The sequence below is a fragment of the Saccopteryx leptura genome, chromosome 11, assembly GCF_036850995.1.
Source record: "Saccopteryx leptura isolate mSacLep1 chromosome 11, mSacLep1_pri_phased_curated, whole genome shotgun sequence".
Taxonomy (NCBI): Eukaryota; Metazoa; Chordata; class Mammalia; order Chiroptera; family Emballonuridae; genus Saccopteryx; species Saccopteryx leptura.
Genome location: NC_089513.1, coordinates 66,665,535 through 66,692,427, shown reverse-complemented (window position 1 = coordinate 66,692,427; position 26,893 = coordinate 66,665,535). Strand labels below are relative to the sequence as shown.

At 48.8% G+C, this 26,893-nt stretch overlaps 1 protein-coding gene across 1 annotated transcript in view; it reads right to left on the bottom strand.

The window, feature by feature from the left end:
• Positions 1-24,538: 24,538 nt before the first annotated feature.
• Positions 24,539-26,893, bottom strand: part of SYT6 (synaptotagmin 6) — a 56,888-nt gene continuing 54,533 nt past the window's right edge. The window contains exon 7 of the mRNA XM_066352806.1: positions 24,539-26,085. Within this exon, the coding sequence (XP_066208903.1) occupies positions 26,014-26,085 (72 nt within the window). The 3' untranslated portion in view covers positions 24,539-26,013. The remainder of the gene's footprint in view (positions 26,086-26,893) is intronic.

Genomic DNA, 26,893 nt, shown 5'->3' with positions numbered 1-26,893 from the left:
ACCTCATTTTAAATGTCAATAGAAGAATATTAATTCTTTATTTCTTTTTGCATTCTTTTGTAACAATTTAATCTCTGCCCAGGTGATGGATGCCTGGCGCTAACCAAGGGGAAGGTCACGCCCTCCGCAAAGCAAAAGAGAAGAGCACATTAATAACCTTTCAAAATATTGCCTTTTTATAATAAGAAAAATGATAACAATAATAATGATATAGAAGCATAAAAATAGGAATGTAACAGGTACATGGTGCCCACGGAAGCACTGTTTTGGGAAAGAAGTTTATGACCAAGCAGATTTACCGCTAAGATGTTGACGAGGCTACTTGTCCAGAAGATGCCTGGAGAGGTCCTCAAGCACTTGGCTGAGAGCAGTAGCCCAGTGATGAGATTTTCTGGAACTGCCAGTAGAGTCACTGCTCACCGAGGAGCTTTCTGGCCATGTGGCCTCTCAAGTTTCCCACACGCAAGGAGGAGATGCCTGGTTAGGCGCACTCACGTCTCCAGCTTGTCAGTTATACATATTTTGGGTGGTAGCTAAATGGATGAGTATCTTATCCTGGGGTGCTCAGGCCACATAAGCTGCCCCGGGAAGAGATTTTCTGTTTGGTTCCCCAAAAGAAATCAAACTCCTGAACCAACAAGGCTAAGGATCAGACGTGGAGAATGATGAATTAACCAAGACCAATGCCCTCTCCTGAGACCCACCTGGGCAGCCAGGAATTCCTAGGGGGTCACCCTCTCTGTCTCTGTCTCAGTCTGGAGTCGCCAAAAAGAAGAACCCGAGACCAAGGCTTAGACCAAGAAGAACCCGAGATCAAGGTTTGAGATTTTGTTGGAGTGGGAACCAGAGCGCCTGAGGGAGAGTCAGAGGAGTGAGGCAGGGACGGAGCGAGCTCATTCGAAGATGCTTTATCTGTTGGGCTTCTTCCCGGTTGCCCGACTGTGTGGGACTGTCTGAGAAGCCATTTGATAGACATCTCAGAACCGCCTCTCTGGAGGAAAGAGGGAGAGAGCATTTATCCATCAATTCCCGTCCCTCTCTGGTCAGAGGTTTGTCCCTCTACCAACTGGCCAATGGCTAACTGCTCAGCACCTTTAAGTTCCCTTCCATGTGGTAGAGAAGTCCTGGCTCACAGTGGTCCATAGGGAATACTCAAGCATCTCTCATCCCAGCTGGCTCTGAAAGTTCAGGCTAAATCCAATACTGCACCCTCTATTCTGTTTCCCCAAGCTAACCCTTCAGTTTTCTCAGGTGAGAGTCAGCGCAAGTCCAACACCCAACCCCCCTCAGCCCCTCTAGGCAACCTGAGAGAACACAGTAAGCTCTCTAAGTGGTCCTCTAAACCCTCTCTCCCCAAGCTTCCTCTTGGGTGGGAGGAGGTGGCTTTGAGTGGCAGGAACAATGCCTTCCAGAGAAATCTTCTATAAATCCCTCCTTCTTCATTTTCTTACCTCTTTTTTTATATACTTGATCTGGCTGAGGGGATTAACAATGGTGGCAAGGTTCCTGACCATTTCCTTTATAGATTTCATATCTTTGAGATTTCACATCTATCGTGTCTTGGTGTTTTGGTGGGAACTTCTGTTTCATGCTGGTACACAGGTAAAGAAACAAATGACAGAGAAGATGATTTCAGATGGTAACAAGCTGCACAAAGAAATGAAAATGGGGTGATGATGTGACAAAGAGTGGCCTGGGAGAAGAAGAGCTAACTTAGCCCAACTGGCCCAGGAAGGCATCTCTCTCTGAGGAGGTGGCATTTTGAGCTGTGGCCTGAAGGACAAGGAGCCAGTTTTGCCAAGACCTAGGTATGTGTGTGCTGAGGGAGGATAATGCATTTCAGGCGGTGGGAACAGCAGAGCAGGATCCCAGCTGGTAACGAGTTTGATCAATTGAATTGAGCAAGTGATGAGGGACCAATGGGGAGGGGACGGGGCCTGCAACACCAGGGCCCTGGGCATGGTTAGGGCGTGGGATTTTGTTCCAACTGCAAGGGGAAGCTGTTGGAGGGTTTTGAGCAGGAAATGACCTGATCCGGTTTATAGTAAAAGCCTTAAAGGAAATAACAAAACACAATGTCTAGAACTAGTGTGTATCCTTATTCAGACTGGGAAGAGATATTTGAGGCAACTTACAAAATTTAAATGCAGGCTAGGTATCAGATAATATTAAATAATGTTAATTATGTTAAGTGTGACAATAGCATAATTCTTAGGTTGAAGGAAAGTCTGCTAGTTTGCTATACATAATGCACAGGTGTTTGTGGATAATATGCTATGATATCCAAGCTTTGCTTTGACATATTACACACATACACACACACACACATACACACGCATGCACACATGCATGCCAGGACTTCTTTATACTGTGCTCTCTATTGAGGTGTGTTTTTTAAAAGGCATAATAAAAGTTACAAAGAAAAGCATTTGGCTGTTGTGTGGGAAATGGATCACAGTGGGCAGGGTGGAGTGGAAGCAAAGAGACCAGTCAGGAGGGCTTTGCAGAAATCCGGAGAGAAGAGAGGCGGGTTTAGAGTTGAGTAGCAGGGCTGAGGTGGGGCGAGAAATAAAGACAGATTTCAGAGACAGAGCCAACAGAACTTGCAGATCAGATGTGAGGGGTATAGTGTAGGCTGGATCAGACTAATATGAAACTAACTTTGGGGACAGTGAGGGACAATTTTCCCACACAAGAGTTTACATTCTGAAATGAATCCCCATGAGATTGGGAATGGGGAAATGGAAAACTAAGGCTCTTCAAATTATTTATGTCAGGTCAAATTTCTGTTGTTAGATTTGGGGCGAGTCCAAGTTAACAGTGCAACTGTGGGGAGTGAGCAAAGAGGCAGGGGGTTCTGGATTACTGGCTAAAATAAGTGGAATCTGAAACAGCTGGAAATTCTGTAATTCCGCAAGGCGGGCAACCGGAAGGACTCTCCTCCCATCGGGAGGGATAGTTCTCAACCTTCAGGTAAAACCCTTGGTTTATACACTCCTGGAATAAATTGCTTTTTCCTCGCTAGGCCATACTCTAGTGCATTTCAGCAGTGGAGCCCAGAATGAGAGATGGCAAATTTGCTCTTGGTTAGATCAATTATGCAAATACCTGTGTAGCTGCTCCAACCTTTACTTCGGCATTTAGGGAGCTTTAATTCAGCCTTAAGAGCCCATCCCTCCATCCTGGCAGAGGGGCTCCTGAGTGCCTGTGAACTGTCCAGATGCAGTTGTTTGTTTTTGGTGTCACTCTTTCCGTTTCCACACGGAGCTGTGCACCTGTCATTGTGGATCTATCCATGGCTTGGGTTTTCCAGATAGAATCCTGTGTAATGGAACCAGGTCTTTTTTTTTTTTTTCTGCCTGAGTTCCCCGCCCCCCCCCATGCATGAAGCACTTTTTTATTGTTGCAAAAGTGCTCTGATGTCCTATTACTAAAATACAAAAAAAAAAGTGCTCTTATTGAGAATTAAGAGTGGAGGCTCTGAGACTCTGAATGGTGCTTGAAATACAATTGGGAAAAAGCAAGTCAGATGGGCCCGCCTCATCTCATAGGCAACAGCTGTTAGACTGTTCTGTATGCTACCATCCTCCCAGGTCCTTGATCCCTCCCTTTGCTTGGCCTACCTTGTCATGTTGTTCTTTAGAAAATCAGGTCACCTTGTCCCTAAGTTTCCCCTGGCCAATGATTTTAAGCTGTTTATTGAGCTGGTTGTGTAGTCGCTAATCCTTGCTCAGCCTGGCCATGTGCACTGACATTAGCACCATAAATCAGCATTTATGGGCCATAATATCTAATTCTAATGGTTAGAACACAAAGTCGCTCTCTCCCTGTGACCCAGTGGCAGTTGTCAGCTCCTGGAGTGGGTCCCCTATTGTTATCTTCACAACTTCAGTATCTCCTGAGTTAGGGTCTCACATCTCATGACTTATAGTAGATTTATTTTTTAGAACGTGCTCATTCAAGTGCTTTCTCTGCTACCAGAGACTGGCACTTGCTTCCCAGGTGTCCTGTCAATTTCTCCAGTAGGAACCAACCCTAACCACTTGCCATAAGGCAAGTCACTTAATCTATTTGAATTATATGTCCTTCTTAAGTAAATTACTTCCTTCTTCTTATCACTGTGCCAGGGCTGGAATGGGGGAGGTTTCTGGGTTGATTCAATGAAACACAACTTGTAAATATCCTTTACAGAGTATAAGATCCTGCACAAGAGCTAGCAATCATTGTAGTGACAAAGAACTGTTTTCGGGGGTGGGAGATATAGATACAGCCATAGGCAAGCGTGTCTGCTTTATTCAATAAATCTTATCAAGAACGTGCCCAGCACAATGATCAATAAGACACAGTCCCTGCCTTTTCAGTCCCTGGAAGCCAATGGGGACTGTTTGGGAAGGAGGGCAGGCTGACTGAGGAAGCTCAGTTAGAAGGCTACTAGGAGAAGCTTGTTAAAAGATGATGATAACAGGGTTTAAGATAACGGTGACGGGTTAGAGAGAAGTGGGAGGTAAAATCAATAGAGTCTGATGTCTGATTGGATAGGGGGGTTGGGTAGAAGAGACATGGAAGAGTAACACCCTCATTTCTCACTTGGAGAACTATATGGATGGTGGTGTCATTCATTCAGATCAGGGTAAGAGAGGGGGGAGAAAGATTCCTGTGTATAAAAATGATCATTTCAGTTTGGGCTGTGACTCATTTCCGGGCCTATGTATTCCATGTAGAGCTAGCTATACAGAGTCCTTAGATACTCTGATGCGTGTTTCACGATGCTTGGCTGCTCATAACTCCCGGAAGGGACAGAATTACAGCCTACCTGGTTCTGACCGCCAATGCTGACGAGGCGTGGAATAGACATCAGGCACAAAGTCAGTGCATATGTTGGCTGACCGCTGACTTCTCATGTGTGGTCTGGCTCAAGCCATTGGGGTATACTAATGAGAATTTGTTTCAGGAGAGTTTCACCCAAGCTGCCGAATGCTGCCAGTCATTAATGGACATGGGGTTAGAAGGGCTTATAGCAGGGGTCCCCAAACTTTTTACACAGGGGGCCAGTTCACTGTCCCTCAGACCATTGGAGGGCCGGACTAAAAAAAAAACTATGAACAAATCACTATGCACACTGCACATATCTTATTTTAAAGTAAAAAACAAAATGGGAACGAATACAATATTTAAAATAAAGAACAAGTAAATTTAAATCAACAAACTGACCAGTATTTCAATGGGAACTATGCTCCTCTCACTGACCACCAATGAAAGAGGTGCCCTTTCTGGAAGTGTGGTGGGGGGCCAGATAAATGGCCTCAGGGGGCCGCATGTGGCCCGTGGGCCGTAGTTTGGGGACCCTTGGCTTATAGAGTCAGGGGATGTGGTAGCAACCATTGAGCCATAGGTGAGTTCTTGAGAGTGTAGTGAATTGGTCCCCCATGGTCTTCCTGGAAGGTCTGAAAAGCGAGGAGGCTAGAACAGACCCAGACTGACGGAGAACCGGTGACCACATCACCACCCCTGAGACAGAAAGACAAAATATCTGCTTTATTCTAATTGTCAGCTCGTTTCCCTGAGCCTGGCTGCCCTTGTTTATTCTCTCTCAATAGAGATAGATGGATAGATAGATATTTAAATGTTATATATACTTACACTTAAATTTTTTTTCCTTTAGTTCGTTTAAGTGTGTAACCAGAAAAGTTGTACTGTAATTAGAATAGAATTGATACCAGGAATGGTGTTTCAAGCGATATGAGCCCTGAAACGTGAGACTGGCTTTAGTATCATCAGGATGAGCTATAATCAAAACTTTCTCATTACAGGGTAGGAAGTTTGCAGTCTGTGATTTCTGGTGAGAAAACAAATCATTAAGTCGTCACCTGCTGTCCCCTGAGACCCGGACCATATGCATATGGTGAAGTTCTGGGAGGCTTGCCGCTTGAATGGCGAATGAAGATTATAACCTGAGGGAAAGGCTGGCAGCAGAGAGACAGGTTTCTGTTCAGAACTCCCGTCGACGAGCAAAGAGGAAAAGCAGGGTGATGATGGGACCCGGGTGCAGGAAGCCGATTTTGCCTGTAGCCGGAGCTCTCTGATGACTTAGCACCGAGTCCGGAAACCAATGGGCTTTGCCAAACTGTGCTCTGGTCCTAATTTTCTGTCTCATTAAGTGTCTAGTGATGAAGTTAAAGCTCTGATTGACAAAGATGGATGTTTGGGCCGTCGGAAAAGAATTAATTGGGAAGAAAATGAACTGTGGGGAACATGACAGCCCCACAAGCTTCTGCCAGGCACTGCTTACTCTGCCTTGTCCACAGAGCAAGGAAAGCCTCCCTGCTGAGGGGCATGTGTCACAACCAGGTCAGGAATGTGGCTAAGGAAAGACATCCCGGTGCTTTGCATTTCATCTCTTTTATCTCCTGGATCAGCCATGAGGAGGACAGATAGTCAGGTTGAAGAAGCTAATCCTGGGTTAGAAACTACAGGAGGCGTATGGGCCTGGTCTTTAGGGTTCATTTGGGCTGTTGAGACAGGCAACCTTCCAAAGACATTGGCCTTCTGTGCCAGACAGGCCCCTCCCATCCCCGCGTCACGGTGGAGATGTGCTTGGACCAGGAGTCACCATGGTTCTTGTCCTAGAGATCACTTTCTCTTCCCTCTGTTTTTCTAAGTAAATAATTTTCCCCCTACTATCACCCCAGTTTCGCTCCATTGTCTGATATTGGGAGAATGGCAGAGGTTAAATTTATCATTTGTTTTATAGGTTGTCAGAAAGTGGGCAGTCATCGTATTTGGACAGGATCTCACAGAACTAGGAGAGGAATGGGCAGAACCTGAATGCTGTGAGGCGACAAGAAACCCTGAAATGGCCACCTGACGCTCACTGACTCTGCATGAGAGGCAGAGTGCGACTTCACGTTGCTTCTGGTCTGCAGATGTATGAATTGTGGCTGTTAATGAGATCAAGTCAGATAGAGCGTCTTTGGAAATGTCTGAATAGGGAAAAGGTTATGTGTGCCAGGCAGGCCAGCGGAAGAATGAAATAGACAGGCTTTCATTATTTGTCCTGTCCAGTGATGCTGGAAGGGACAGCTGTATTCTCTGCACGATCCCTCCTTTCTGTAGTGCCACGGCTCTCAGAACTGATGGACACCTAACCCCGGGCAGCCAGCCCTGTGACTTCTGCTGTCTGGGTTGAATAGACACGCTCATCCAATAGACTCTCTCCTGACACTTGAACAAAGAGACACGGAGTCTATTACCGCTTGGAGAGGGCTCTGGAGTTGGGGCTGGTGCTCTCGTGGGACAATGAGCAGGCAGAGGAAGGTGGTGGATTAAGACGGCAGGACATAGTGGGCCCTGGAGAGGAAGAGACAGAGCTTAACAGGTTGATCCTGATTTCAAGTCTGCCCCTCTCAGATGGAGCTGTGTTTTATTTTCTGTCCTTGGAGTTCATTAGATTTCTGCTTTCTCCCAATAAATCCCAAATTGTAGCAGAAATCTATAGTTCAAGAGAGAGAGATGTGAGTGGGGTTGTTTTTAGGCCTATCTACATTTTCATGGACTCAAGATGTTGGGGAGGAACAGAGGGAAACAGGACATGTTGCTGTTCTGATCACTCTAAATACTTTACATTATATGCCTTAAGGCCCTGGCCAATTGGCTCATTTGTGGAGTGTCGGCCCAATATGTGGATGTCCTGGGTTCGATTCCTAGTCAGGGCATAGAGGAGAAGCACCCATTTGCTTCTCCACCCCTCCCCCTCTTGCTTCTCTCTCTCTCTTTCTTCCCCTCCCACAGCTATGGCTTGATTCCCTTTCCCTAAGGATGGCTTCATGGACTCGGTGGCTTCCACCTCAGGTGCTAAGAAGAGCTCAGTTGCTAAGCAGCAGAGCAATGCCCCAGATGGACAGAGCATCACCCCTTAATGGGCTTGCCGATTGGATCCCAGTCAGGCGCATGTGGGAGTCTGTCTCTCTGCCTCCCCTTATCTCACTGAATAAAGAAAAAAAGAAAAGAAAAACAAATAGAAGATGCTAAGTGCTTATGTGCATTATTTTACTTACCCTTCTAAACAACTCCATGAGGTAGTTATTATTATTATTATTATTCCAATTTTACAAGTAAAGAAAGATGATACAAGGGGCTAAGTAAGTCACTTTGCTCAGATCACACAGCCTGTGGCAACAGCAGTAATGGGCCCAGTCTTGTGACTGAGCTCCCATTAGGAACCGACAGGGATTCACAAGATTGAGCTATCTGATCCAGACTGAAATCTGGGGAAATGGTTCTCCTGTTGAGGTGGGCACCACTTTGCAACGCTAAGAACCGGCATTGCCCGATATTTGCAGAGAAGGTGGCAGGAGAGTGACTGAAATGCGGGAGGCTTGTGGTGGAGCCCCTCTGTTTCCTTTGTGAGTTTCCTCCTCCCTGGCCCCCACGACCAACTGCTACCCTGGGGTGCCTCTGGGGGCCCACTGTGCTCCAAAGTTCCTGCTCCCCCAAGGTCAATTCCTAGCCCCCCAGGGCTGTGCTTATGCCCCCAAGTTTTACTAGTTGGGGTGGGTGGTGGGGACAGATGGTAAGTGGTACTTTGCTTTTAAAAAAAAAAGGGGGTTTTATGGTCAGATAGTTTGAGAAATGCTGAGTTAAATAAACACAAAGAGATTTTTTTTCTCCCATTGACTTGGTGAGGGAGGGGAGGGAAAGAGAGAGAGAGAGAGAAGCTTTAGTTCATTGTTCCACCTAGTTGTGCATTCATTGGTTGCTTCTGGTATGTGCCCTGACCGGGGAGTGAACCCATGACCTTGGCACGTCAGGATGATGCCCTAGCCCAGTGGTTCTCAACCTTTCTAATGCCGTGACCCCGCAATACAGTTCCTCATGCTGCGGTGACCCCAAACCAAAAAATAATTTTGGTGGCTACTTCATAACTGTAATTTTGCTACAGTTATGATTCGGAATGTAAATACCTGATATGCATTATGTATTTTCTGATGGCTTTAGGTGACCCCACCGGGGTCGCGACCCATAGGTTGAGAACCGCTGCTCTAGCCACTGAACAGTCCAGCCAGGGCCCACAAAAAGATTTCTTTACCGCGATTGTTCTCAGCATGTTCAGTGGTTAATGTGCATCTTCTGGAGGGCATGTTATGGGAAGGATTCCCCAAACTTGCTTGAACACAGAATGGCTTCCGAATGTGGTTGGGTTTAAAGCAGAAATGGGGAAGGGGAGAAAGGCACTGTGGATGTGGGAGGCTGGGGGCTTACAAGAACATCTCAGGTGCACCCCAGGGGGTAGCAACCACCTCCTCTATATGTGAGCAACTGGCCTTGACTGAAAATCTTGACTGGTGCATGCATGTACGCACGTGTGCACTCGCGTGCGTGCGTGCGTGCGTGTGTGTGTGTGTGTGTGTGTGTATCCATGTATCCATGATGCACATAGACACAGCTCCTGGCTATCAGCACAAAGGCAGGAACCAGATTGATTCTGATCACTTAGCCCTTAAGAACTTTCATCCCCTAATATTTGCTCAGGTGTCTGGGGGGACTTCCCGTTAAACAAGGCATAGCCCGCCTTCCGCGCTCTGGTGAGCTGGGCTGAGGCTGGGTGGGGGAGCTCATTATCATTATGAAAAACTGAGGAAGGAGAAAAGGCACGTTAGGAGGACACCTCTGCGTCTCCTACAGGCCCTGACCCCTTGGGGGCGTTCTCTCTGGCCTGCCCTACCTACTGACCACATGTTCGAGGAGCCTTTCCCTGGACTTCTTGGAAACTGACACCCTCTGTTTATTTCTGCACCCCTAATTACCCTTTCAACTTGCCTGGTTTATTTTTAGAGGTTTCCCATCCACCTCATTAACATCTGTAAAAGCTCCTGTCTCATATTTTTTTTTTACCATTTATACCCTTAATTACACACAGTGGCCTTTGTTATCTCCAAATACAGGGCCTTGTTAGAATTTAAATGGGGTGACAGCTCAGCTATTGCCTAACTGATTTTTAAGCATTCCTCTCCCTTCCCCCCGCCCCTTTGTGCCCGGGCGCTGCCTGCAGCCCTGTTTCCGCAGGACTGTTCCCTTTCGGTTATTCTTTCCATAACCAAGGGCTGAGCACGTGGAAGAGGCAGGCTTGGGACGCTGGCCGCTCTCTAACAGCTTTTTCTTCGGCACCCTTGGTCCCCTTCCTCGACCCCCCTCCCAGAGTCACGAGGGAGGAGGTTGGTTGGGATCGTGTGAAGCGTCGCTATCCAATGTGTGAACGGAACAGCGCTACTTTAATTAAATGCACGCTGAGACTCAGGCCCCTGATCCTACACCCGCTGATCCGCCCACCTCATCAGGAAAGCTTGGCCTAATTACCCTGTCCTGCTGGCCCCGTTTATTTTCAAACTTTCTTAGCAGGACTGGCCAAAATATTGAAAGCATCCATCACCACAGGCAGCGGTCCCAGCCACCACCTTGCAGAGGGAGGAAAGCTGGCGTGGGTCAGAAAAAGCACTTTCAGTCTGGAGATGGTGGCATGGGCCCAGGCTTCTAGGGCAGAAAGGAAGATGTTTTCTGGGCAGAGTTCCGGGGCCTGGGGAGGAACCTGCGCTTGAGGCAGGAGAGAGCAGTGGTCTGTCCTCTGTGGCCTGAGTCCAACCTCCTGTGTGGCGCTCACAGGCTCCCTGGCAAGAGATAAACCAATTGTCTGATGGCTCAGGAAGAGCCAGGGGGGTGCAGGCTGAGGTGGCACCCAAGCCCTCCAGGGGTCGGATAGAGTAGTTAAGGTCAGACTCACTGAGGTTGGCACCTCGATTCATCCCCTTGCCCTTAAGGGACAAGTGACTGTAGTTCTCCTGCTTGTTTCCGCATCTATATAATGAGACAATGCTAATGGTACCTGCTTCACATGACAGAGGTCAGGACTAATCAGGTGACACGTGTAAAGAAGCTAGATAGTGACTGCATATCATAATCATTGAACAGACGGTGGCTGCTGTTATTAATATTAGTATTACAGGAAGAAGGTGGCCACATCGTCCAAAGTGTCCACTCCGGACCATAGCCGCAGTGAGAGCACATAAAGAGCCTTCCCAAGATGGATTCTCTTTAGCTTGTTTCTCCCAGAAATGACCCTGTGTTCTGTGGTTGGTGTAGGATCCTTCTGGGTCATTATGATGATGTTGGTTCTGTAGGAGAAGTCATCTACTCCTTCATTCACATCCCAATTTACCTAACAAACATTTATTAAGCACCTACTATGTGTCTGCCAGGTGCTATGTCAAGTACAGTGGAAACATCAGCCCTTGAGCAACCTCTATTCTGATGAGGAAGACCCTAATTATAATGTACCTCCGAATGAAATGTGTTCCAGATGGGAGATACAAGCAGTGGGTCGGAGAGGGGTAGGTGGGTGGGGCTCTGGAAGAGGTGCCCAGGCCAGGACGGCATTTGCCATAGCCTCCTGTCTCTGCCCGTGCCCAGACTGTGGTCAGTCTGGTTAGAGCAGATGTTCTCAGTTGTAAGGGCAGAAGAAATTTTCCTCTAGCCTTTTTAGGTTGTTCCAGCTGGTATAATAATTAAATTGACAAGAGAAAATGGCCAGATTTATTTCCATACATACATACATACATATAGGAACCCCCCCCCACACACACACACACGAGAGGGTCAGAGACCCCACATGCGTGAGAGGTTCTGAAACAGAAAGGGGACATGAGGTATATATGACATTCTGAGCCAAGGAGTACAGTAAGGCACCCTGGGGCTTCAGAGGGGAGGGGGACAATTCACGGGGAAGTGAGGAAAGGTTTGTTCAATGATTAGATGTCTGCCCTCCCCTAATAATAGGCCATGAAAGGGTATCTCTGGTATTAATTCTTATTATGGTCAAGGCTCCCAAATTTAGACTCTTCTAGGGAGAGGTAAAATTTCTCTTGAGCACCCAGGGTCTTGATTGCCTTCAACTCAAGATAATCCACATGCCAAACTGGCATGTCTTGGGGAGGAACCCCATCGCAGTCATGATCGACCTCCTGCCTCTGCTTTTGCCCTGTGGTGATGGGAGCGAGGGAATAGGAATGGGACGCAGATGGCTTGTTCTGCTGTGTAGGGACTGAACCGCATTATCATTGGCTGGGTGACCTTCCAGTGGGCACCGGGCAGACCTTCCGGAGTAGGTGCCTTAGATGCTTACAACCACTTCCTGTTCAGGCTGACTGTGTGCGGCCCATGGGGCTGCCAGACCACCACCCAGGGGGGGCAATCCCACCCCGAGACCCTCCGTGAATACAGCCCTCCGTAAGCGCCTCCCAGTGGGATTCGGAACACAGTCACCCTGTGCGCTGACTCTGGGGTCAGGCTCTTCTTGATGAGAAACAGCTGTCTCACTCCAGGTGAAGCCAAATCTGTAATTCAGGGACCAGATGTTCCTCAGTGCGTGAGCCGGAACTTGACTGGCACCACAGTCATCTGCCAGCTTGATGACATACAGGTTCCTAGGCTCCAACCCAGCTCTAGTGCATCAGAACCTCTGTGGTAGCAATTTACATTTTTAACAAGCTTCCCAGGTGGTTTAAATGCACAGGATTATCTGAGAGCCACTGCTGCAGACCGCCCTTGGTTCCATGATGCTGGGCTTTCTAGACACTGTTTTCTGAGCTTGGTGTTCCGATTCTGGATACTTGACTCTGATCTCAGCTCGTGGGCCTTCCTGCTCCTGACAGTCTGAGCTTCCTCTCCTGCAGGCTCACCACGTGGGTACCTGGACATGCAGGGCAGCGGGAGGGAGCCAGACAAGGAAAAGGCTCTGATGCTGGTCGCTGGTGGAGGACAAGAGTGTGTGCAGGGAAAAAAATAATAAGACAAGGCAATTTACACTGCCATCTGATAAGGCAGTGTGGGCCAGCAACTGCTTTGGGAGCATGGGAGGGGGTCACTCTCCCTGCAGTGGTCTAGGAAGGCGTTTCCAGGAGAGGCTTGAGGTAGGCCTTCAAGAATGAATGGGTCTAGATTTCCCAGGAGAGGGGAGGGCGTAGGACGATGCTCATGAAGAGAGGAGGGGGTGCATTTGCCTCAGAGAGCGTGATGGACCCAGGAAGGGTCCTGAATGCCAATTAATCTGTTGCCAGCTTCATGTAAGCAAAATCCTTGGTAATTTTTAAAACTTTATGCAGACATTAATCATTCCTTTTCCCCTGTGGGAGTCAGTGAAGCTTTTTGAGTACAGTAACATGGAAGGCATTCTAAACATATTAGAGTGCTAAGACTACCAGGGAGGTGGAGACTGGCTCGTTAGGGGTGAAGAAAGTCACTGTCCAGGGACCAAATGTGATTAGTTTGCCTAGAGCAGTGGTAGTCAACCTGGCCCCTACCGCCCACTAGTGGGCATTCCAGCTTTCATGGTGGTTGGTAGCGGAGCAACCAAAGTATAAATAAAAAGATAGATTTAACTATAGAAAGTTGTTTTATAAAGATTTATTCTGCCAAACTTAGCAAAAATCAGACATAAAGTACTTGGTAAGTAATTATGATTATATGCTTTAACTTGCTGTAACTCTGCTTTATAAATTTTATAAAGTAAAGTTACTTCCCTACTTTATAAATCACCATTACTATGGAACTGGTGGGTGGTTAGAAAATTTTACTACTAACAGAGATACAAAAGTGGGCGGTAGATATAAAAAGGTTGACTACCCCTGGTCTAGAGGGTTTAAAATTTTTTTTCTTTTTAATTTGAATGTCTTTAGACAGAGCTTGTACTGTCTGGTTCCCACAACCTGCCGCTCACGCATTTATGTTTCCTATTTAACCTCGGAATTCTCGTCCCTGGAGGGCAATCCCGGAGGGAAACGACAAGGGTGTAGAGAAAGAGTGGAGCAGGAAGACAACACAGAAGAGGAAGAAGAAATAAATATGACTTAAGGAAGAGGAAGGAGTGGAGGATTAAACCAACGACACGGTGCTTCTGAAGTTCACAGACTGCCGAGGAAGGACCTGGGAGAGACATGCGCTTTGGGAAACAGTGGTTTTAGGCTACCTTAGGATGTCCAAGGGCCTGTCTATGGCAAGTGGCCATTTAGGCCTGGTGCTCTGGAGAGTCGAGGCAGCTGGGATGTGGATCACCGTCAGTATAGAGGCAGGAGGTGAGGTGGAGGCGGGGTTGGGTAAAATTGTCCAGGGAGAGTTGGGAGAGTTAGGGAGAGGCCAAGGACTGGGTCCAGGGGCCTTCTCACTTCTAGGAGTGAGTGTCTGAGAGTTCGGGTGGTTGCCAAACTGGATCCCATGAAGGAATCCAGGGTCCTGCAAGGAGAGAACCTCAAGGAAGGACGGCTGATCATGCGGGAGGTATGGTGGGGGTCACGAAGAGATGGACTGGGAATGCCGTAATAAGCCACTGGCTTTGCGTACTGGGGAGAAGGCAGTGGGGGTGAGTGTCCACGTGGTTTGGCTCTCCTCTAAATGACGGTGACTCAAGTGGTGGATCTCTTGTGTATTTGGTTTCAGCTGTGGGGTTGGCATGGATTCCCAGGCTATGAACTGGACAGTTGGAATGTGGCCTGTCCTGTGCACCTTGGCTTGGCCAAGGCTGGGCTGTTACCCTTCGTCCTGAGCTGGCTCACCCTGCCCTGCTCCCTGGGCAGCCTGGAACACCATGGCCCCTGGCCGCTCCTCCAGCCGGAAGCCACACTCTGCTGCGCAAGCTGGACAGGCTGGAACTCTGAACTGGGCCTTGGCCTCTTAAACTTGCAGGTTACTTGAACACTGGCCAGTTTTCCATTCGGGTTTTAGTTGCTCCTCCTCGCACCCTGGTGCCCGAGATGGTTGAAGGCTGGCCACTCAGCTCTGGCTGAAAGTGGGGACACTACTTTTAGGGGTAGGGGTGGGTTGGAGTGAAAACCATGCAGTGTCACTTGGCTATACATCTTTCTCCAAAGTGAAAACTCAGCTGGTGGCTCCCGTTTGTCTCTGGTGTGTTATCTGGTATTTATAGAGGACGGGACCAAGGGCCAACAGCTCAGAATGGAAATTCCTGAGCCCGGAGCGACTGGCTCCTGGCTTTCTCTCTCCCTGGAGTTCAGCTAAGGTTTCTTCTTGAAAACTTTCAAGTGTTGAGAAGTTTGCAGAGGCACAATTGGGGGCCATGAAGACACACAGTGGCTCTTTCTCTAGGTGTGGACACCTCGTGTGGTTTTTTTTTATAGTCGATGGTTAGGTCAAGGAGAACGGGTCAGTGGTGGGAGCTGAGACGCAGCTGCCGTGCCCGGCTCTCTGGGGGTGATGGTCATTGTCTCCGCTTCCCGCAGCCTCTAGGACTTCCTGCTCCTGAAATGAGTGCCCATGCTAGCCTACCGGGCAGAAACCCTAACCGGTGCTTGTCATTAGCACAAACCCTCCAGCTGCAAGGAGAAGGAATGGTGAGATAGTTGACATTTAAAAAGAGCTGGAATGAGCGAGATATCGACTGACACATTCATTAAATGTCACCACTTTTGTTTCTCGTCAACGCTTGGTGCTTACATTATTCTAAATTAATTACACAGCCACTCAATTTATTCGTGACACCCCCTGCCTGCTCCTTCCCACTCTCTCCGGGTTGAAGAGCAGCACAGTGGCTCATCCCCTTTGTCCTCCAGTGACCTGGCTGTGAAAGGCAAACAAGCCTTCAAGGAAAGAGGACACTGTCCAGGCAGGTGTGCTGTCATATGTACTCGGGGCTCAGATCAGGAGCTGAGCCTGGGCACTGCCATCAAAGGCCTGCACCTGTCTCACAGAGGAGAGGACTAAGACACAGAGACCTTATCTGGTCTGCCCAGGGCAGACTGGGGAAGCTTGGGGGACCAGGACTTGGCTCTAGGCTCTTGAGCTTTCCAGATGTCCAAGAGAGGAACCCATCCTCACGCAGAATGTCTGGTAGGACACAGCAGGCCAGGTCAGGGAGCCCCTGGATGAAAAGACTGGAGAATACCGTTCAACCCCCAGCTCCAACCAGGGAGACAGCGAGCTGGGGGCATCGAGGCAGCTACAGGTTCGAAACCAGAAGGCAGAGTAAGTCGAGAATATTTTGAACCATTTGAGAAACAAAGTTGCCGGTCATTTAAGGAAGATGGTGTCTGGAGCTTGTCTGGTTCTTTGATTTCACAATCCATTTTAACTGCGGCGTGTCATTGCCAGTAATTTCTCCGAGAGGAAAGATTGTGGAACAAAGGGCCAGAGCCCTTTCAACTGTGATTAGCCAGCCGTCTGTCATCACAGGGACTCACATTCCCCAAAACACTTAGAATTTCTAGCCACGGGTGTTCATTCCTGATTGCCCCAGCCCAAAGGGTCCCGCAAACCAGGCAAAGCCGCAGAGAAGAAATGCTACATACATGTCCCAGGATGCCTGGGGCACCTGCCCACGGCCGTGCTCTGTGTCTCTTTGAATAATCCCTGCTGTCTCACCAAACTTCCTCAGTCTGTGTGGGAAAAAAAGAATCACCTCGGGGAAAAGAGTCACATATCTACCCACTCCAACCGCCAGTACTGATTTATTGTGAGTTAGTTGTCCTCGGCGGAGACCTCTGCAAGAGGGAAGATGCAAGAAGGCAGGAGAACTGAGCTAACCAGGTGGATGTCTGGGTTCCCAGACACTCGGAAGTCCTCTGTCTGCCCTCTGCCATGGCGGCTTGTCATTGGATTTCCCTTTTCATCCAGTCTAACGGCCCGGCTTTGTTTGGAGCTGGGGATTGTAGAGCGATGAGCCCTCCTGCCCTGACCGAACCCAACACTGCTTTCCAGTTTACAGCCCGGCTTCGCTCTTCACTGCATTTCCCAACACGCGACATGTTTATGGGGTGACCGGCCGGGGTGGGTGTGAGGCGCAGACTCCGCAACTCTAGCTGTTTCTGCAGGAATAACTGGTGCAGGAGGTCAAATCGGTCTGCACGGCCGATGGTTCACGAAGAGGTCATTGCAGGCTCTCCAGGAAGGGACGAGGCTGCACTCTCAGAGGGTGCATGTAGGAGGTGCATACATTTAGGGGCATATGTATAAGATGGCTGGGTTAGATGAGTCTTTTCTGCAATATCTTAAACCTCTGGCATATCTCTGGCACTGCCCTTACCACAGTACAGAGAGAGTCATTGAAAGTTTTGTGCCCGTCTCCTCCTCTGAATTCTGAGCCCCTTGAAGAGCTGTTTTGTGAGAAGGCAACTTAGCTTCATACTTAAGCATGTGAGCTATGGGATTTATACATATTTATCTAGGCGCAGTTGTGTGACTTTGGGCAAGTTTCATAATCTCTTAGGGGCGGAGAATTAAATGACTTTCTGGATATATAAAGCACTTAGGACAGTGCCTGGTGTATAGGAAGTGCTTAGTGTATGTTGTTATTATATTATTAACTTGTGTGCCCTCAACCCTAGCATGTTGCCTGATATACGCAACATGCTGAAACGTGTTTGTTGCGTGGATATCTGTGTGCATGCAGAGGAAGAGAGGAGCCTGCATTCAGGGCAGCAAGTCCAGCTGAAGTTTTGTGCTCTGGGCTCAGGAGGCAGGAGGGAGAAGTTGGGCTATAGGGTGGAGTTTGGTCAGTAGGTTGGGAGTTGTGTCAGGACATTTGCTGTTGTGAGAGATGACGTCTACAGGACATTGGCAAGAGTTGAGTTCATGCCCTGGATGGTTGGCTCAGTGGTAGAGCATCGGTCTGGTGTGTGGATGTCCTGGGTTTGGTTTCTGGTCAGGGCACACAGGAGAAGCACCCATCTGCTTCTCCACCCCTCCCCCTTCTCTTTCCTCTCCTCCCCTCCTGCAACTATAGCTCCATTGGAGTGCGTTGGCCTCAGGTGTTGAGGATGGCTCCATGGTCTCCACCTCAGACACTAAAAAATGGCTCTGGTTGCAATGGAGCAAGGTCCCCAAAGGGCAGATGGAGAATGGCCCCCTAGTGGGCTTGCCGAGTAGATCTCTGTCAGGGTGCATGCAGGAGTCTGTCTCTCTGCCTTCCCTCCTCCCACTAAAAAAAAAAAAAAAAAAGAGTTGAGTTCAATGTAAAAGGTCTGGTGAACTGGTTTGGCTTCCATGACTTGTCTGCTCCTGCACCGAGGATCACAACACATTGTTCAGTAGGAACCCTGGAGGTAAGGATGGGTCTGTGGACAGAATGTCAGCAAATGGCACCTTGTGAGTGATTATCTTGTCCTCAAGAGTTGGCCCCTATCAATGTCATCCAAAGCAGGGGTCCCCAAACTCTTTACACAGGGGGCCAGTTCACTGTCCCTCAGACCATTGGAGGGCCGGACTATAAAAAAAACTATGAACAAATCCCTATGCACACTGCACATATCTTATTTTATTATTATTTTTTTCTCATTTTTCTGAAGCTGGAAACAGGGAGAGACAGTCAGACAGACTCCCACATGTGCCCGACCGGGATCCACCCGGCACGCCCACCATGGGGCGACGCTCTGCCCACCAGGGGGTGATGCTCTGCCCATCCTGGGTGTCGCCATGTTGCGACCAGAGCCACTCTAGTGCCTGAGGCAGAGGCCACAGAGCCATCCCCAGCGCCCGGGCCATCTTTGCTCCAATGGAGCCTTGGCTGCGGGAGGGGAAGAGAGAGACAGAGAGGAAAGTGCGGCGGAGGGGTGGAGAAGCAAATGGGCACTTCTCCTGTGTGCCCTGGCCGGGAATCGAACCCGGGTCCTCTGCACGCTAGGCCGACGCTCTACCGCTGAGCCAACCGGCCAGGGCTTGCACATATCTTATTTTAAAGTAAAAAACAAAACAAAACGAAAGTAGTACTGTACGTGAGCGATGCCACACTTTGCGGCATCGCCACATACAGTACTCCAGGAGCATGTGCATCCTGTGCTCCTCTCACTGACCACCAATGAAAGAGGTGCCCCTTCCGGAAGTGCAGCGGGGGCCAGATAAATAGCCTCAGGGGGCCGCATGCGGCCCGCGGGCCGTAGTTTGGGGACCCCTGATCCAAAGTAATCTATAAATTTAGTGCAATCCCTGTCAAAATTCCAATGATTTTTTTTTTTTTTCAGAAATAGACATATCCTAAAATTCATACAGAAGCTCAAGGGACCCTGAATAGCCAAAACAATTTTGAAAAGAACTAAGGTAGAGGATTCACACTTCCTCATTTCAAACCTAACTACAAAGCTGTCGTAATCAAAACAGTGTGGTACTGATATAAAGACAGACATATAGAACAATGAAACAGAATAAAGAGCCCAGAAATAAAGCTTCACACACATGGTCAAACTTTTTTCAACAGGGTGCCAAGATTGTTCAATGGGGAAAAGATAGACTTTGCAGCAAATTATGTAGGAACAACTGAATATGTATGTGCAAAAGAATGAAGTTAGACCCTTACCTTACACCATATACAAAAATTGACTCAAAAAGGATCGTAGTCCTTCCTGGCCCTGGCCAGTTGGCTCAACAGTAGAGTGTCGGCCTGGCGTGTGGAAGTCCCAGGTTTGATTCCCAGCCAGGGCACACAGGAAAAGTGCCCATCTGCTTCTCCATCCTTCCCCCCTTTCCTTTCTCTCTATCTCTCTCTTCCCCTCCCGCAGCCAACGCTCCATGGGAGCATTGCTGGGGCACTGAGGATGGCTCCATGGCCTCCGCCTCAGACACTAGAATGGCTCTGATTACAGCGGAGCAAGGGCCCAGATGGGCAGAGCATCGCTGCCTGGTGGGCATGCCCGGTGGAGCCTGATTGGGTGCATGCAGGAGTCTGTCTGCTGCCCCTAACTTCTCACTTCAGAAAAATACAAAAAAAAAAAAAAAAAAAAAAAAAAAAAAAGGATCGTAGTACTAATTGTAAGAGCTAAAACTGTAAAACTCTTAGAGGAACACAGAGAAAAGCATGTGGCTTTGGATTTGACAATCATTTCCGGGATATGACACCAAATAGACAAATTGTACATTATTAAAATGGAAAACTTTGGTGCATTAACGGACATGACCAACAGAGTAAAAAGGCCACCCACAGACTGGGAGACATTTGCAAATCATAAATCTGATAAAGGATTAATATCTAGAACATATAGAGAACTCCTGAAACTCAACAACAACAACAACCCAATTCAAAGATGAGCAAGGAACTTGAATAGACATTTTCCAAAGAAGATATACAAATGTCCAGTAAACACATAAAAACATAGTCAACATCACTAATCATTAGGAAGATGCAAACCAAACCCTCAATGAGATATTACTTCACACTCATTAGGATGCCTACCACCAAAACAAAAGCCAAAACAACAACAACAAAACCCCAGGAAATAAGTATTGGTGAAGATATGGAAAAACTGGAAACTTTGTGCATTGCTTGTAGGAATGCAAAGGGTTGCAGCCGCACAGTATGGTGGTTCTTACAATATTAAACGTAAAGTTACTAAATGAGCTGCAATTCTACTTCTGGTTATACACCGAAAATTGAAAGCAGGGACTTGAAGAGATACGTAATTGTTCATCCATGTTTGTAGCAACATTATCAATAGTCAAATGTTCAATTCAGTGTGCACTGATAGATGAATGGAAATCAAAACGTAGCACGTACACAGAGTGGAATGTAACTAAGCCTTAAAAAGGAAGAAAATGCTGACACATATTATAACACGGATGAATCTTGAGGACATTATGCTAAGTGAAATACTTCAGATACAGAAGGACAAATTTCATATGACTCTACTCATATGTGGAAGGCAGAATAGTCAAATTCATAGAGACGTTTCTGTCTCTATGGTGGGAGGATGGCGGCTGCCAGGGGCCGGAGGGAGGAGGGAACGGGAGCTGCTGTTTAATGGGTATAGTGTTCCCGTTTTGCAAGGTGAGAAACTTCTGTGGATGGGTTGTGGTACTGGTTGCACTACAACATGAATATATTTAAAGCCACTGAACTGTACTGTACCCTCAAAAATGGTTCAAGTGGTAAATTTTACGATATGTATACTTTACCACAGTTTTTTTTTTCAAAGGCAAGAATATAGCCGAGGGGGAAGAAAACGAGTCGGGCCCCTGCAAATGTGGGTGAAAATAGACTTGGGAATCAGGTTCTGTTTAAGCACTTTGGACTCGCTCCTTACGGAGCATCGTTTCACGCAGCCCTCGGTGGTTGTCCCTGTGTCGCTCGTCAGCATTTCCACCCCTCAGCTTTGCCCGGGCACACCTTCATTATTGTGCACATCGCTTGCTTTCTCCTTGACCTCTAAATGTTGACGGTTCCTGGAGAACCTCTCCTTGTCGACTAGTACCCACGTGGCGGAGTCGGCCTCCTGTCTCCCTGTCGCATTCTGGTGCGTAGGCTTTCTAAAACACGAACGTCTGGTGCCTGACCTCTCTGCTGTGCTGCCCCTGCGACCGCAGCTGTATGCGAGGCAGCCCTCCAGCACCTCAAACTCAGTTTGGGCCCGAACTGGACTCATCAGTCTTCCCCTTGTTCTGCTGAGTTTCTGGTTTCTATGGAAGTCACTATCATTTTCTTTTCTTTCTGGTGCTTCAAGTGTAAAAACGTACAATGCTGTTGAATCTCCCTTCCCTCTCCCTGTCTTCCGGATCTGCCCAGGTGCCCTCTGATCGCCAGTCTGCCCAGGTGCCCTCGTTCCCCGGGACACTGCCTGTGCCTAGCTCAGCCCTTCGTCCCTCCTGAGTCTCCAGTCCCTCCCTGTGAGCTTACTACAGCCAGCCAGGGACAGGCCAGTCCTGTTCCCCCTAAAGGGGGACATCTGGATAGGGCTCACCTCAAAGAAGAGCAGGACACAGCACAGATCACGAAGTCCCAAGTGGCTTGTGGCTGAGCAATAGCCCAAGGAAGTGAGGCTGGGGGCGTGGGGGGATGGGACGCTTGGGCAGTGCTCAGAGTCAGACAGGTGTGGCCATTGCTGGTGATCGGCTCAGTCGGGAGCAGGAGGAAGGGCAGCAGAGGGTGGGGGAGGGGCAGCAGGTCCATTTCCCGTGGTGGCAGTGGGCAAGAACTAGGCAGGGGCCATGTCTATGGCCTGGTGGGGTGGGGTTCAGGGTAAGAGAAAGGAGGGCGCCTCGGGCAGAAGTCCAGAATTCTGCTGGGCTGACCAGTGCAAGCAAGGTGGCAGTTGTGCTCATGGGGTTCATCGTTCCCTTGGATTCGGGGTACGTGGCAGCCCTGGGAATTCCACAGCTCTGGGCCTTCACCTGTATGGATCTGCCAGCCTGGACTGTGTGCCTCCCCCCAACCCAGAAGGCTTTATCAGACGCCTCTTCTTTCTCAAACCTGTCACTCGTTCTGCCCAGCCGCGATAGCCTCCTCGGACTTCCGGAGCCTTCTGTTTCACCCCTCACCTCACAGCACTTACCACTTTCTACCTTGGGCTTCAGTTTATGTTGCCAACTCACTAGACTAAAAGCTATTTGTGGGCAAGACTCCAGCCTGAGGCTCGCTCAGTAGTTCTGGGCAATGACAGTCAGAGAAAAGGGGTGTGTTGCTTCCGGGCCAGAGCACTGACTGAGGCCACTATGAGACCCTCTGAGCTGTTTTTCCTCGGGCGTGGCACCTCGTGGTGTTTGAGATGCTGGCTGCTGTGTCGTTCTGAGACCACACCGCACCCCCCAACCCCGCTGACCTGCGATGGACACCTAGCATGAATGACAAACAAGCCTTTGTTGTTTTCAGCCACTGAAAGCCGACGGCTGGCATCGCTGCATGACCCAGCCCCGCCAGACGGGCACATGTGCCCCGTTGATGGATCAGCTCTGGACACCGCTAGCACACCACTGGCCCGTGCTGGCTGATGGGGACACGAGGAGGTGGAAGCAAGGGGACGTGGCACCTTCGGGCAGCGGAGTGAGTGCTTCTCCCAGCAGTTCAGCTCCCTGGACGGCATCTTTGCTGTGGAATGTGTCACCAAGACACAAGGTGCACGACAGGTGCACCTTCCACTCTCCTCTCTGTGGGCTGCCTTCTAAATTAATTAAGAGCTGGGGCTGAGCTGGGATGATTTTCTATGAAGTTAGGATGCTCTTTTTAAATTCTCCAGTCTGCAGTCTGATCTCATCACGCGGCCATGCTGTGTTTTATGAAAATTAGCAGGGTTCCTCCGCTGGTGGGCAAAGCCTCGCCCTTTCCAGATAGGAGTATGCGACTCACGTGCCCAAGGAGGCTTCGGCTCAGGCGACAGCCCAGCCCGGGCACCATGTGTGCTGTGAGCCACAAGCCCGACAAACACAGGTGGCTCCAGCCGTATGGCATGTGCAGGTATTCCTCAGAATAAAACACAAACCAGCCCTCTTGCTGTACCTCTGATCGAAGGGATGTGGTTACCTGTGTGGAGCCAAGATTAAACAGAAAAGCCTCGCAGTGTCCTGTGTGTGTGCTGACTGATAAACCTCGGGAACGCAGTGGCGAGAAATGGGCAAGAGACAGAGATGTAATTGAATCAAAAACTCCAGGCCATGACAGGTAGGAAGATGGGAAGCAGTAATTAACAACGTAATTTTTAAAAATGACGATGCAATTAATTAACATCCCGAGTATGCGGGGGGAGGGGTGAAGGGAGGCATGCTTCAGCCCAGAAACCCTGCTCAGTAAAGCTGAAGGGAACTCTGCATTTTTAAAAGAAAACATGTTTGTGCAAAAGGCCCTGATGGCTGCAGACTCAGCAAAGCTCACAGGAGCAACCCAGGAGGTTTCCTCTGGCGGAGGAAACTAACAAATCAACCTTGTGTTTCCTTTTATTCGGAAACTTGTAATTCATTTTGTTCTCATCTGCGGGAGATACTGGACTAGATAATGAAGCTGGCAGACATTCAGTTCCATTCAGGCTTCTGCTTGAGGATCAGTCTCCCCTGAGGACCCCGAAAGCCTCCCGGGGTGGGCTCCCAGCCTGCGGAAATGTCCCGACGTATGGAGACTGCACTTGGTCAGGGTGGTGTGAGGGCTGACCGTCACCTGCTCGGGAGAGGACTTTCCAAAACGATCTGTGAGCGGGCTGCTTGGACAGAAATGTCTGAGAGCAGTCGTCCAAGTTCCGAGCCAATCACACTCCCTTCTCCAAAAGGTTAGTGTGAACATCCTCACCTGCCCACAGGTTTTAGATGACAGCTAGACATGCATGTGTTTTGAGCTTATTTCTGGAAGGACCTCTTTACTACACTAATTACTGGGCTCTCTGTGACCCAGGAAACTCAGTTGTCCCCTTCAGAGTTGCAGGACCCACAGCCTCTGCCAGTGCAATATTGAGACGGCCCCTCTTAATGGGGTCAGTCAAGAAAAGTGAAGTTTATACTTTGATGTGAATCTTGTCATCACCTTGGGTTTTTTTTCTCCTACTCTCAGGAGCACATCCAGCTATAGGGCTCCTGAGAGGAAGGCCTACTCATCACAAGACGTCTGGGCAGAAAACTTGTCTTTATTACCAATAACTCAGTTGCCCATAGCCTAAGGCTCAGTACAATGGGGAATTGGAGTTTATCTACATTTACTTTTCTAAGCTTAAAGCTTTTCCTGCCACAATATCCTGTTACCTCATGCCCACTCTGGTCATTTTTAGGACTAGAAGACAGTACCCAAAGGTATATCAGCAGAGAAATCGGAAAACTTGGCTTAAAATGAGGGTTACTTTATTGAGTCGCGGCTCCTAAAGCATGTGACATACAGAAAGAGTAGGACACAGCGTGTGTGAAGAGCTTGTATGTTCTTGACCTTCCAGTGTTGAAAGGAGGGGGTCCTTCAGCAGACCTGCCTCCTGGACATCACGCACACAGCTCTGGAAATTGGCAATGTCTAAGCACAAGTTGAAGTGGAAACTCGCCTCCACGCACTTACCGAGGCTACATAAAACTAGTTATAGGAGGCTGGTAGGAAGGCCAACTCAACGGAAATGTACTATGACAATACAGAATAGTTTAAATATTACTGAATCTGGCCTAAGGTTGAAATCTAAAGAAAAAAACAAACAAACAAAACTTTTATTACCACTGAAACAAACACAGAAGTACTTAGTAGTTTATAGAACTAAAGTTCGAGATGAATATTGTCCCAGAGTCAAGGAGGCTGAAATAGGCCAAAGCTGACTTGGCTTCAGTCAAGAAGATACTCTTCACAGAAAGATGGGCTCCAACTATTACATGGATTTCAAAACTCCGCATTCAGAAAAAGACATTTTACCTAGCCTTTCCTTAGATCTGTGGAGGCCTTTTAAACAGCTGCTTGATACTTCCTGGGATTACAAAGCCAGGTGTAGCGCAGAAATCACTCCGGAACACACGTACCTCCTTTATGCAGAAGGTTCTTATCGAGACCAAAGATCCCATTTTCAAACAAATATGGCCGTTAACTGCGGGGCGCGAGAAAACACGGGGCATGTTTTAGTTTTAGCGGGATCATTCCTAAAGAAAGTGACTAGGTTCCCATGAGGAATCAAGGCATTTTCCCGTCATGAATGGAGTCAATGGGGACGGGGAGCCAGGAGCCTTGCACAACCAGCTGAGGGTTCACAGACATCGCAGGGAGCTCGTGATTTCAAGTGGGACCGGGAGTCCGCATCTCAGCTTCTGTCACATAACAAAGAGCCTCGAAGAGTCCTGATCAGCCTTGTAAAGACTCTTGCATGGGTTTGCAGCCGCAGGCCGCTGTGAAAGCAGCCAGAGCTCCATCCCTCTTCCTTCCTCCTTCTCCAGGGTAGTAGAGCTTGCTGGAGACACAAAACGCAGAAATTCAAACCCTCTTCCCCCCCCCAAAAAAACGACTATTTTAGGCTCTGTTTTATTAAACCAACTTCTGGGCTCTCTACTCTTTGTTTTTGCCTACACTTTTCCTTTCTTGACAGCAGATCTGTAAAAAGTGAAAACCACAAGAGACATCACCTTGGGAGACAGAAAAGACTAGGACAGATCTGACCACTGGATAAGTGTCCCGGCTTCGACCTACACAGGAGCAGGTAGGACTGCCGTGAGCGGTGCCGCCCCTGCCTTGGCGACCAAACCGCACTGTGTTGAGACGGTTGAACAGGTGCGAAAAGAACAGTGCTGAGTCCCGTTTGCGTCGCTCGGCCGTGCAGCTCATGGTGTCGGAGGTGGCTTCGGAGAGGGACACGAGCTCTGGCTGTCGAAGCTGGCAGCTCGGCCCTGCCACTGTGGGGAGGAGAAGAAGCCGGTTATGGATTGCCACGGGAACTGACAGGTCACCTTCCAGAACTTGTCTGGCCCATGCACTGAGTTCACCTCTGTAAGCTTTCTTGAATGTTGCTGTCAGCCATGCAAAAATGGAAGGGAGCAGATCGAGGGCTTCTAGTTGGGAATACCTGATTTTAAAAAACGACCTGGCTCTGGCCGGTTGGCTCAGCAGTAGAGCGTCGGCCTGGCGTGCGGGGGACCCGGGTTCGATTCCCGGCCAGGGCACATAGGAGAAGCGCCCATTTGCTTCTCCACCCCCCCTTCCTTCCTCTCTGTCTCTCTCTTCCCCTCCCGCAGCCAAGGCTCCATTGGAGCAAAAGATGGCCCGGGCGCTGGGGATGGCTCCTTGGCCTCTGCCCCAGGCGCTAGAGTGGCTCTGGTCGAGGCAGAGCGATGCCCCGGAGGGGCAGAGCATCGCCTCCTGGTGGGCAGAGCATCACCCCTGGTGGGCGTGCCGGGTGGATCCTGGTCGGGCGCATGCGGGAGTCTGTCTGACTGTCTCTCCCCATTTCCAGCTTCAGAAAAATACAAAAAAAAAACCCAACAAAACCAAACAAACAAACAAAAAAACGACCTGTTACAAAGATAATGAAAGCTTTCTTCTGTGTGTGTGTGTGTGTATGTGTGTGTGTGTTAGTGAGGTGTGACTGGGCCGTTTCTGAGTGTTTCAGCCATTTCTCACACTGAAAATTGGATTATGTTAGCGAAAGAGGCCGTCTGCAGAGTGTGCCCTTGCTGCCAAGAACCCGATCATGAATTATTAGCA